The 14,001-nt window shown below is 41.1% G+C and overlaps 1 protein-coding gene across 3 annotated transcripts in view; it reads right to left on the reverse strand.

The window, feature by feature from the left end:
* The window catches only part of tab2 (TGF-beta activated kinase 1 (MAP3K7) binding protein 2), a 43,606-nt gene that overhangs the window by 12,135 nt on the left and 17,470 nt on the right, over window positions 1-14,001 (reverse strand). For 2 of the 3 annotated variants that reach the window (XM_026193942.1, XM_026193940.1), the window contains exon 2: window positions 283-468. In XM_026193942.1, coding sequence (XP_026049727.1) covers window positions 283-384 — 102 coding nt within the window. In that variant the 5' untranslated portion in view covers window positions 385-468. The remainder of the gene's footprint in view (window positions 1-282; window positions 469-14,001) is intronic. The other variant, XM_026193941.1, reaches the window with a different exon arrangement.

Genomic DNA, 14,001 nt, shown 5'->3' on the forward strand with positions numbered 1-14,001 from the left:
TGATTTTGGTTTAAGATGAACCACCAGCTGTTACTCCCAACTCTACAAACTTGAACTACACTTTAGTCAATTCACTCAGTGAGGCATGAAAACTGCTTTGTCTTATTCAACAGCTATCTCAATTTATGCTGTTTTCTTTGTTGCATTCACTTCTAAGATACCAACACTGAGCCACTGACAGTTAATACAAAACACACAGACATGAAGCAAAAACACCATAAATTATGCAGACTTTATTTTCTTTCACATAATTGCGAGCAGAGGTGTTTATAACGCCCTTACCTGCAGAACACACTGGGAGACAACACCTTCTGGGACTTCAGGGAACTTTTGGCGCAGGTCATGCAAAACCTGAATATCAATCTGGTGGCTTCCCTGGGCCATTCGTATGATGCCAGGTCTGTTTGTTCTGTTCAGCACACGGGGAAGTCAGTCTCAGCAGCAAACTGCCTTCATTTTGAACATCTTCTAAATTGAAACAAAGAAAGGAAGGAGAGAATCTGATAAGGAAACAACACTCTCTCATGGTGCTTCTGTCAAATAGAAACATCTCTTTCTCTGTACAGACAATACTCTGACCACCATTTCACCATTATGAGTTGTATAACGGTGTTTTGTTAATATTCAGTAAGGAATCTGTCCAAGAGGCAGAAAAGGAGCAAATGTGGTCTATTGCAAATTTTCTCTAAAAGACATCCGTCAGCCGTTTGAGGTCGACTTTTTCATTATTGCCTGGGAGCTTTCAAAACAAAATTTCAGAGATGTTCAATGAGAACAGACAGCATTCATTTCAAAAGCCCTTCTCCCCACAAAGCTCCTTAATAAAAGAGTAGCAAAGGGAGGAAACCACCTCCAACTGACTACTGAGAAAAAACCTTTCCAACTCATCTCAACATCAACATTCACTTATTACAGAAAAGAAAAGGGCCTGAAAACCAGCGTAGTGTGGATGCAGATCTTCATATAGACAGGCAGCTGTGCAGAACAGTTGATTCCTCAGAATCCCACTGTATGATAAAGACCGAGCTAAAGGGCTGCATGCCATTTGTTAGTTTCCCTTCCTGCACACATAAATGTGAACCACTGAGAGAAACATTTGTGAGCCACAGTAATAATGCTGCTGCTTTGTTATGTTTTACAGCTTTTGAACAAAGCGCTGTTGGAAAATGACTAAACAAACATGAAGAGTATGAAACTGCACATTTATATCTCCAAGCTAAACTGCTACAGAATAGCAATGGACTTAATTTTTTGCCCCTTTAGTGCAAACTAAACATTTCTCCTTCCAGCTCTTCAAATTTGGTCTAAAGGGAATCTTTGAGGTTTTTACTTATTTCCTCTCATAATTTGAACTTCACTACATACTTGCAACAACAGTGAATGCAAAAATTAAACAATGCCAAAGCATTTTGACGTCAGGATTCGTAACCATTTCGAATGCCATAAATGCTCTGTTCTGTAAGCACAGAAGCCCCACCAACCTGGTCTTCAAACCTGTATGTGAGAGGCAGCCAATCACAACAGTGGGTTAAAGAGAGTAAAGCCTTACAGAGGGAACAGCTAAGCCAGCATGTTAGTTTGTAAAGTGCAAAGTTAGTCTAGTGGAGACTTGAGCAAATTAAACACATTTAATTAAGATTACATGTGATATTTATGGTTTGATTAAAATTTACTGATGCATCTCGATATCAGAAGCACTTCTATATTGGTATCAGCCATTATCACCCCTGCTGACACTAGCTGATATACAGTAAATAAAATACTGATATCAGGGGCTGACGTATTTGCTGTCTACCACCAATTTTGCTTTGGCTATACATTTTCATAGGCAGTGAGATGAAGAGCTAAAACACAAAACTCAAAAGGTGAAGCACCTACAGAAACCAAACAAACGAGAAAGCAATACTGGTATCATCTATCTTTCAAACTGTTGCATCGGCCCTGAATTTCACAACCATGTTTGCCTACTTGAAAAGGATTCTGCTGCAAGAAGTTAAATTCTACTTTTGGCACACACTTCTTATATTTAGTGTACCATCAGTAAGTCAGCTTGTATTAGTAAACACTTTTCTGTATAGTTCAAAATATAATAAACACCACGGGCTCCAAACCAGGACTAAAGAAAAAAAAGAAAGAAAAAGAACAGAAGCGGAGTATGTTTTAAAAGACCAAGTTGGCTGGTAGGTTGTACTTCATTCAACGTATAAGCTTTACTCATACCTGGGAACTTGCCAAAGCAACCACACTTTACTACTAGCCACTGTGCAATTTCTCGAGCAGTCAACGCACTGCAGTCATCTTTCCTGCAAAAAACCTTTTCTATAATCCCGCTTCTCCACCATTATCCTGCTGTGTGAAGGAAGCACAAGCAGACAAAAGTGAATGCAGCAGCCATGAGAACTTCAAAGCGTTAGTTCATGACAGCCATGTTTAGTCTTCTCCCACACTTTTCTTCTAACCACACTCTTTCGAAACAGCTTTCAGTGGGAGGTTCAAATATGCCAATCACAACATTGTGACACATGAAGCACACCCTGTTGTGTTCGACGCCAGTCAATGCTAAAAAGGAATTAGTGATACATCTCAACAGCAATCCTAACATGAGATTTAAAAGTGAAATCATTTACAGAGACTTAAATACACTTACTTAATGATGAGAGAAATCATGAGTGTACTTCAACCTCACTGGGATCTTATTTCAGCCAAGAAGCAGCTGTTTTTGCCTTATCTGTGAAATGAGGATGTGTAATGTCATAACTTCAAAGTTGTAAATCAGTTCTGCAAAACATCCGTCTATAGCTGAAAGCAGTAGGAGGACCTATTTGCTACTGTCAATCGTAGGGTGGCAACTGCAAAGAAGTGCTGAAGCTCCTTTTCGTGTGAGAGACTAAAAATCCATAGCAGGCAACATGAAGTCAAAGCTGAAGATCTCCTTAGAAGAGCACTACCAGCATAGACAGTCATGTTTTCATCTAAAAAAGAAAATATATTTTCTTTCACAGAGATACAACTTATGATATTCTCCACTTATGAAAGACTTTTCTTTCCAGGTCCTCTTGAAAGAGAAGAACCATTAAAGTCTTGATAAAACTTGTCCATTACATAAGAATCTAAAATAACTGTCAGTGCTTTCTTTTGTCTTCTGAAATACAAGCAAATGGAAAGCTTTGCAAGTATGCCACCAGACTGTGGAATTCATTTAGAGGGTGTCGAAAAGAAGCACAAAGTGCAGCTTGATGAGCAACTAACTGCAAACCAGAGGAAAACAGTGTGCCGCATCTCAGATTACATGTTTAGAGTAAAGCCTACTACTCCAGTAAAGCATGCTCCGTCTCCACCAGCACACGAAGCTAATAAACCCACAAGAAAATGAATCTTTTTAAGTAGTCAACTTAGGGAAACTAATATATTATCAGTGTATATTTACCTGTTTGACTTACAGGCTAAGAGGATGCATGAGTGCAGGGAGCCAGAGGGCAACAGTCCACAATTTAAACTCCACTTAGAGAGCTGCAGCACAGCCGTTGTGGGACAATGGGAAAGGAAATTCGCTGTTTGGCAGCTGACCCAGTTACAGGTCAACAGCATGGTTAGATTGTTTCCCGACTTCAAAAAAAAACAACAAAAAAACAAAAAAAAAAACCCAGAAAAGAAAAGAAAAAAGAAGGAAAAAAAGGTCCACACCTCTTCACTCTAGGTAATTATAGGTCTGTGAGCGGCCCGTGTATTAGGGGTTGCTCTGACAGGAGCAGATCAGTGCTTGCTGTCCCTGAAGGCAGCAGTGGAACGATGCCTGAGGCAGCACAGATAGAGACAAAGCTCCCATTGCTCAGGGTGTTATTCACTGTGCCAAAGCATTGACCCACAGCCCCACATTCATTTCTGGCAGTAGCAGGCCTTGCCATGCTACATCAATGGAGTCATTCACTACGCAAGACTGAATGCTCCTAAAAACGTCCAAATCAATTAAAGTTTAAATAAAAGGGGAATAAATCATCAACAGGAGCTCTTGGCAGCAATATCAGTCCAGCACCTGATGCTTGTGCAATTCCCCCCTCCCAAAAAAAAGTTAGCTGACAAAAAAACAAAAACAAAAAAAAAACAAAAACACAAAAACACACTGAATTACAGCTGGGCCATATCATACCGCTCACGGTAATACCGGTATAATGTTGGGCAACGATAAGAAAATGAAATATCGCGATAGAATATGGGTAAAACGCACATGTGCAGTGCCTTTGTACCTGCACCGCTTGATGGATTCTTGGAGCATTACAGCTATCGTAGGCAGGAGCCTCGCGGAGTGATACGTACTGTGCTTCAACATAATATTACCTCTTTTGAAGTTTTGTGGATATTATACATGGTTATGCTGAGGATATGTTGGCCAATTCCCACTGGAAATACCTTTTGGTTAAACTGTCAGCAAGGTTTTGCATTTGCACGGTTAAATTTTTATATAGCTTTAATGCACATAAAAAACAGCTGCTTGTTCAAGTGAAAATACATTATTAGTGCAAAAAAGTTGTGAAGTTGTAAAGTAATTTGTCTAGTGTCAGTTATATTGTTATTGCAAATTTTAAAATGTGTTATCGTGATAAATATTTTTGGTCAGATAGCCCTGCTCTACTGTGAACAATAAAATGTCATGTCGTACTAGCTACTGATTGCAGATAGTGGAATGCATGATGGTAATTGTTTAGGACAGTGCTGAGCTCGTCATGTCAAGTCTTCAAATGACTGATCTTCTGCAGAAATGGTAGCTCAAACATTAAAAACATACAGGTTGAATCCAAAACGTCCCCTGCAGCTTTAAGGAGCAGCACAGCAGCACTGCATGAAATATTTCTGCTGTGTCTTGGTCCAGCAAAACCTAAACAAATAAAGACGCTAATTGGTAGCCTGTCCCTCCCTAACCCAAAACTCACATGTATGTGTAAGTTTGTGTGTGCATTAAGCAAACACACTAACACAGGCATGGACATGTCGTACTTGAAAACATCATGCACAGTCAGCTACTGCTAAACGCACTCACAGGACCAGTATCCACTCCTGTGAGTCATGACTGTGGCAAATTATTCTCAGAATAGCAAAGCAAGCTGCTTACTTACCAACTTAGAATAATGTTGCACATAAGCAACATATTTACAACACAGAGCTCTCAATAAGGCCAATCAAATCAGTTTAATTACACTTCAGATAGCAAGGAATGCACTAAAGATAACGCAAAGCTGTAGATCAAATGTGCTGTACTACACAGTGTAAGATTTATGATTATGCTGAGCTATAATGCAACTTGCAGCTGTCTGCTTCCATTTATTCACATTATTGTGTATTACTCACATATACGTGTTCTTAAAGAACGCAACCTGACTCATACTTTTTGCTCTGTTTCATTTCATTTCGATGCAATGACTTTGACCAATCACAGGCCTTACCTTGCCTCCCACAAACCATAGAAATGCATGGAAATTTTACTGAGGAGTCTAGTCTTAACAAAAGAGCTCTCAAGTCATCAAATAAGCTGCGACCACCTGAATCAAAGTGATTTCTCACCATATTAATGTCACAAGTCAGAGTAAAATAAACTTTAAGATACACTGCAATTGTGTAAGGAATCTTGAGACAACTGTTCAAGAAGACGCACGCACGCACACACACACACACACACACACACACACACACACACACACACACGCACACACACACCAGACAATGCCTCCTGAACAGAAACAAACCACACACATTAAGTGCAGAATCCAAACTGCCATCCACTGTCCATTGAAGCCTGGGCCTCAAAGGCCATGCAGAGCTGGGATCAACTCTGCTCAGCTTTTAGTTGCTCGCTTTTGAAAATAGGGACATGAAACTGTTCATGTGCATGCGTGCGTGTGCAGGAAATCAAAAATTCTTCAAGACCGCAGCCTGCAGATGGTAGTTGATTGGAAGCAGGCAAGAGCACCAGCTCCCCAGGTTAACCAACCCCTCCCAAGGCACTGTGGGAAACTGGGAGGTCTTAGAAGTGCGAAGACATGCCTTTCTCGAGAGGCCTCTCTGTGCAACCATGGACTGACAGCTTTTTCCAACTTTTTGTTTTCTTCTGTAAACACCATACAGGTAAAACAGCTGGCCCGTTGTGTCCATCTTTGCCTAATAAGGGAAGGAAAGGAAATGAACTCACCTCCTTTAAAATAAAAAAAATAAAATAAAAAATCCTCCTCCACCTACCTCTTCAGTACAAAATGTCTGTGGGCAGCACATTGCTGAGCTCATTAGCCAGGTTTTTAGAGTACAAATGTGTGTGTTCCATCACGCAGCCGGCCTACAGCTGTTTTCACCTGCAACCACCTCGACCACGAGCAGGAAGGTGGCGGGATGCTAATCCATTAACAAATCTAATTAAAAATACAACTGTAGCTATGCTGCTAGCTGACAACAGTTATTTCCAACCTGTAGCTTTTAAAGGCATGAAAAGGAAAAAAATAATAATAAAAAAGTAAGACAATAAACTGTTTATTTGTAGTAAAACTGGCAAGTCATTAAGAACACATTAAAAATGACAGACTGATTTAGTTGAGGTGCTCTCTGTTACCTTTCCTAAGCAGGTTTATGCCATTTCCACACTGGCTTACTTTTCAAAGCTGGAAGCTATTTTCATCTTTTATCTACAGTCTGTGGCTAAAACATAACCTGTATTAAGCATTACAAAGCTACTGAGTTGACTTCTTCAATTCCTTTCGTAGTGCAAACTCCTCCGACAAGACAAAAGAATTTCTATGTTTACTTCTCTTGCAAAAAAGTTTGAAAATCTTAGACTTTGAAGACGCTTACTTGCCAACAATGGGGAGAAAATAAAAACTGCTTACAGACAACTTATTGAAAAATGAGAAGCTAGTTACTATAAACTAACCTGTCTTCCAACTGTATATCCATATGTGAAAACAAATTATGAGGACGTCAACTATCCACAACTACGTAAACAGGCTTAGCGTCACATAGCTGTTGCATTTCCTCTCTAACCCCGACTGGTCAGGGTAGACCGTTGCCTACCCTAAATCTGGTGCAGTAGCAATTTTTTTCCTTTCAGCGGAAGTTTGTCCTCCTCACTGTGTGCTGTTCATGGGAGAATCGGTGGCCTTGACCTTGCTATAAAGTTGCATGAGATTATTAACAGTACCAGGGTAGGGCTGCACGATTAATCGTTAGAAAATCGCGATCTTTTTTTTTTTTTTTTTTTCGCCTGTCCCATTTGGTTTTTTAGCCATCAGAATTGTTGTCTGAAGACCAACAAGGATACCCAATGGATTTACTTTGCCAAATGGATCATCGTGGCATTGCCGTATTGGTCCATTTGGTCGATCTTTGTTTTTATTATTTATTATATTTTATTTTCAGATGTTACAGACGGGACAGACATGAGTGAGAGATAGGAAAGGGAGAAAGAAAGAGGAAGGAAAGGAAAAACAGAAGGGGAGAGGGACAGTGAGAAAGGGGGGGAGAAAAAAAAATAAAAATCTCCTGGATCACCTGTTGAGAGAAGAATAGAAAACAAGCAAAAAAAGACAAAAAAAACAAAAAACAAAGCAACATACTAAACACAACACCATCGCATTAATCTAGCTAAGTGTAAACAGCAGTAAATACTAAATATTCAATGTTGTTGTGCAGCACGCAGGACAGATGTGCTTCGAAGTAGCAGCCAAGAAAGGTGTAATTTGGGTCTACGAGCAGTGAACACCCGTGTGCATACCTGTGTGGATCAGCGTGCTTGTATTCCAAAGGTTTCTCCATGTAACGATCTGCTAGGGAGTGTGGGGGGGGCCACAGCCCCGTCCTCCAGGGTGTGAAGCAGGTATGGAGGAGATCAAAACTCCAGACATCCAGAGGCCCCCAGAACACAAGAAACCATGGAAGACCAACAGAGGGGCAGCCGCGCCACTGTCTCAGTAAGAGCTGAGGAGAGTCCCAGATGAGGGCTCACTCAGCAGCCGCGGAGCAGAAGCCAGGGGGAGTTGCAGTGACGCGCCCGTGAGCTCCGCCGGCCGCCAGCTGTGCCTGAGTGACCGAGCCCCAGGCCGAGAGGCCGGGGGCACCCCACCCCCGAAGGGGCCCGAGCGAGCCCCAGGCTCCAGGCCCCGATAAGCGGCCGCCAAGGAGTGAGCCGGTGTGTACCTGGACGCCCACCCCCAGACACAAAGAACCACCAACGCACCGACACCTGAGGGAGTCCGCCACCGGCAGGGGAAGTGGTGGTAGGTGGAGATAGGCCTCCAAACCTTGGAGGGCCTGAGATGTCCCCAGAGAGGTGGCGTCTGATACCCAACCTGACATATAGACACAGACATACAGGCACACACAGATACAAACATCCATTCCCCCCCTCATGCTCTCATATGCACTTACTCCACACTCAACCAACGTGGAGACAGACATAAAGAGACGCTGTACACACGATCACACTCCCCAAGCGTACTCTACAAACCGGGTCTAGGTACCCTTGCTCCTGGAGGGGGGAACTGCACCCAGACCCAGGTGGTGTTACCCTTTTCCCTGCGGTGGGGAGAGGCAGACCATCCCGACTCCGTAGCAGCAGGGAGGCCCCACACTCCAGACCGCAGTCGGACGGCCAACTCCACCTAGCCCTCCCGCTCCAGCAGGCCGCAGAGAATAGGGGTGGGAGAAGACCCTCCACCCGCTCATTGTAGTGTTGATGCATGTGTGTTCTAAGGTGCAATTAAAACCCAGGAGGGCAAGAAAAATCGCGATCTCAATTCATACTTGTGTGCGATCTCATTTCCAAATGACAACGATTAAAAAAAAAAAAAGAAAAAAAAAAGAAAAAAAAAAGAAAAGATGACAATTGTACCGCATTTTGATCCGGGACGTAATCTGCATGAAAACAAGCGCTCACTCTTCCTGCTCAACAAATGACAAGGGCGGAGCCTCATGCCACGTGATACAGAAGCTGGTTGCTAAAATTGGCACGGAAAAAACAACGGAGAGCACGTCAGGGATGACAAGAAAGTACCCAAATACCCAAATATCAGAACCTTATACAGCGCTTCCCTATACACGTCGAACTCCCGCAGGCACAAAGAAATTACGGAGGCTATTACTTATCACCTGACCAAAGATATGGCTCCCATCAACACTGTGCAAAACGAGGGATTTAGGAAAATGATCAACACCCTAGACAAACGCTACACAGTGCCGTCCCGCAACTATTTTTCTATTGTTGCACTACCTGTGTAAGGTAGTGTCGAGCAACAGTGGAGACGGAATTTCAAGCAGTACAACATTTTGCGGCAATGACAAAATGTGAGACATTTGTTGTTTTTATGTTCAGTCTCAACTGTTACAAAGTTAATGTGCAGTTAATAAGTGCAATAAATATTTATATTGGAAAAGAAAATCGTGATCTCAATTCTAAGCAAAAAAAATCGTGATTCTCATTTTATGCAAAATCGTGCAGCCCTAGTACCAGGACAACAATGACTGAGTGATTCAAAAAAGACATGAAAGATAAGGTGGTGTTATTAAATTATGTTTTTCAATAAGAGATATTCTGATTAAGATCAGATCAGTATTTAATTCAGAAATCCAGTTTATTCTTTTAACTGTGTGGTGCATAGGATAATGGTAGCTGCCGAACTCCAACATTAGCATTATTGTTTTATTATTAGCCATACCAGGTAGCCATTAGGAAGAGCAAATGAAGTAATGAGACCATAAAGACACCTAATGTGGCTATCTGATAAGGGTGCCCTCAGCTGCTCAGTGGGGTTGTCATAGTGAACAGATGCATCATTTGGTTTTGAAAAGATTTTATGATCGATGTGCTTCCTGACACAGTTTCCCATTTATCTGTTCTTGGCACTGGCACTAGGAATACACTAGTTTGTGAATGGTCAGTGAATGGTTTTGGTGGCATGGACACTGGGCTACTGGCCCATGGATATATATATGACAAACTTGAATACTTTGCTCAATATTATACCACAAAGCAACCTTTAAAGAGTCACTGTGCATTATTGAAATGAAAGAAAAAAATTGTATGTAACACTAATTAACTTTTTCACCCCAATTATAATTCATCCCAACATTAAAACTAAAACACGCTGTGTGTGAAACACCATCAAGGTTTTAAATCCTGCCGTATACTTCTTTTCCATTTTTGGATGGCGTTCATCCATCTTTTCCTTTTCCAGCAACTGGCATCTTCATTTCTTATCAAATTACATTCTTTTTACATGGCTGACTTCAACAAGAGAAAAAATGCTGTCAGACACTGACAGCATTATTTGTTTAGAAGAGTATTCTGCATTCCTTCTGAATAGGAAAGGTTAGGGTCACAGTGTGAACCACATTGACATGCAAGAATGACATCCCGAGGACTGCTCCATAGCTGATCACAGGATGTTCATTTACTCACAGATTGTTGAGTCATTTTCAGACGTATACTGCAGGCCTGAATTCTTCTAGGACTTTTCTTTGCAGTGCAGTCATATTGAAATTTAACCTGCCAGTTTCCTAATATAGTTCATTGCAAGAGTTGCTTGCATTTGCTGCATTTACCACTAATGAGTCAGCTTCATGTGTGCCGCTGGCTCTTTCAGTTCACAAAACAAGAATTAGGTACAACCTGGATAGGTTGCCAATCCATCACAAGGCCAACACAGAAAAAGGTTTGAAACGATCATGCTTTTTTTCACCGTTTGAGGGAATAATGTATATGAAAAGAGGATGAAAGAGGATACATTTTCACATCAGGATGATAATCATCTAAATGTTTCAAAATCCATAATATGCTATGTCATGGGCCAGCTGAAAGCTTTGCTGTGTCCCTGACAGTCCCGTGTATGAAACACTGAAAGCCTGTAGAATGACTCGCTCTATCCAGGCACCTACTTGCCTAAACTACAAGGAGAATTTCCACTAGAGTGGTATGAACACACCTGAAGTGAAACATTTCCTTCTGTGTGCAAAATATGAGAAACTGTGGAAAACATTCATTTCTTATTCCCCAAATTGAAGTGAGTTTGCATGTTCATTTGGCTTAAGAAAAATCATGAAGTGAATAGCAGCAAAGGGGTCTTCATGCCAGGCCAAATGTGCATGATTGATTTTCCTTCCCCAGTTAGGTTTTTAAATCATAAATGTTTCTTATTTACATTTGTTTCAAATTTCACTGAATTTCAAAACATGATGAAAAGATATATCTCAGAACTTACATTTACATTGTCATTTACAGTGATGAATCAGTCAAAGAAACACCTCTTTATTGAGGCTGTGCAACAATCCTCCACCACTGACAGCAGTTGTTTTTGCAGACCCTACTCCCCGCTTTAACTTTCCTTAGGCATTATATGTCAGGAGCACAGCCCAGGCTTAAAATAGAACCCTCAACAACATGAAAAGCCTTATCCTGAACCATTAATCTTTTTGTCTGCCTTCCTCCAGGGAAATCTGAATTAAAAGAGAGGGCGCGAGCAATCTACAAAGCAAATTAATAAGTGAAAATAAAGTGTAAAGCAACGAGGGCCTCAGCAGGGCACTGTGTTTTTCCTTACATTGTGGAAACATTAATTGTCAGCTGACAAGCCCCAACACACACACTCTCATTGAGCAGGTACGTTAGAAACTATAAGCTAAACTTTCCAAGCCTAGTCTCAGGAAAGAGAGATAGAGATTAGTTTTCCATCTTTAAACCAATCAGCAAAGCAGCAGTGTCCAAACCATGTGACTGTGTACATTGCTTTCACACTTTACAGGGCCAGCATGCTTAAGAGGAGGAAAATGCTGTACAGACCGTTGGCACTCACTGCAAACTGTGCAGTTTTCACTCAAATACAGCCAGAGGCCAAGAGGAGGGTGGAGACTTAAACCAACCAATCCAAGCTGAGACTGCTAGTAAAAAAAGAAATAAATAAAATAGCAATTCAAACATTTAAAATGGGTATATGAAGCTGTTGGATGAATATTTGAACACTTTATACCACAGGAGTGCACACAGTCTGACTCTGGTGTGACCAAACAGCTATTCATTTTCTGCTCCATATATTATTTATTATTCCCATCACTGCACGTCTAAGCGGCTGTCCAAATACAACAGGATGCACCAAGTTATCTTTGTCCTAGAAAAAAAAGAAAAGAAAAAGAAAAATTTTCAGATCTATTCCCAAAACTACAAGCTGCAACAACTACATGTGGGATGGCAAATGGCAAACTCTGGAAACCGACGAGCACAAGGATGCAACAGATCTGCATTTGGTGTGTAAGCATGAGGAAGGACGACAAGAGAAGATAGATAAAGACATGTTCCTGTGTCCCACGCGATGGCCGACAGGTTCAGTGACTCAGCTCCGAATCACCAAGTGCCCCCTGCTCTTCCTGTTCCTTTAATCGAAAACCTCACTGCACTTTTTCACAGATTGACACTGTACACTGCACACACTGTATATCTTTGACAATGTCAGTTTTGGCCGGCGGTCATAGGTTCTGTCCAATAATATGACGCGAGACTGGAGTAAAAGACATCCATGGATTGGCACTTTATTAAAGAAGGAGCATGATAACAGCACAAACACTAACTACAACTAAACAAAATGGCTTCCTTTTATACTCTACCTTTTCAGGTGAGCATCTGGAATAGCCCAAGTATGGGGGTTAACTAATCAAAATGAACACATAACCCTCCACACAAACAAACATACAATAACATTAAAGCACATCACAAACATATACATATTTCCAACACATACTATAAACAACCCAATAACATAAGCTTCACCCATTTCTATCTAAATTAAAACCCTCTTTATCCATACTCCCTAACCTGGCACACTGGTCTGCCCCAAGAGCTCTTAAACAGGTGATTGAGCCGCTTTCACTCTTTTGCTCCACATCCTGCAAGAAGCAACTAGGACAGGTGAGTACCTTTACAAGTTCTCATTTCGCATATGTTTAGGTTATTGATAAATGATTAACTGCAAGCAGCTCTAACTTTGGCTCTTCTCCGACACAGGTAGGATGGCCAGTCCCACTGTCTCTTTTCTGTTACAAGCTGTCAATTTAATTGTATATCAAATAACCTAATAAAAGACTCCAAAAGATCTAATGTGTTTTCTTTATTACCCTATTTTAAATTCCCAATCCAACAATTTATTATTAACAATACCAACCAGGTAATGGAACCCCTGGTCTCCATTACAGACAACCACAATGTACATAAACCTTCAAAACAGCTTTGAGTTTATTTACTGTCTGTCAACTAATTATTTCATCCCTACTGGTGGATATCCAGGGTTTCCCCACACACACTTTTATGGCAGCCCAAACATATTTTGAAGGACCTTTGTTTATTTTTGTTTTTCATCCCTCGACCCATCAGTTTGCTGTTGGACATTGGCCACATTGTCATATTAAAAGTTCAGATGCTACTAAACTTTTACCAAACTGCTAAAAGCTAAAGGTCATTGCAATAGCTCCTCTTTCTCACCTAGCTGGCTACGTCCCAGCTGTAAAGGGCTGACACCACACAATTTCAGAGCCAATGACCTACAGGCAGGGTGGTCAGGTTGATGCCTATGCCAGTCTGCTGTCTTGAGTCTCTTGAACCATTTCGCTCTGGACATGTGCTAGGGCTGAGCGATATGACCCAAAATTCATATCTCGATATTTTTTAGCTGGATGGCGATATAAGATATATCTCTCGATATTTTTTTAAAGCCTTTAAGTAAGAACAAAAAGAGAGTTCTTAGTCAAAGCTGTGTCCCAGATGTCACACAGGCACTTTTATGAACATACAGCATAGATGTACATGAAAAAAACTACTCAAAAATAAATTATGAGCATTTATTACGGAGAAAACGTTGAATATATTACGTTGAAGCACAGTACGTATTACTACGCGAGGCTTCTTGGTACCCGTAATGCTCCGACAATCCATCAAGCGGTGCAGCTCCGTAGCTTACCAAAGTCGTACTAAAAAATTTGACAGAT

The sequence above is a fragment of the Astatotilapia calliptera genome, chromosome 15 (assembly GCF_900246225.1).
Source record: "Astatotilapia calliptera chromosome 15, fAstCal1.2, whole genome shotgun sequence".
Lineage (NCBI taxonomy): Eukaryota > Metazoa > Chordata > Actinopteri > Cichliformes > Cichlidae > Astatotilapia > Astatotilapia calliptera.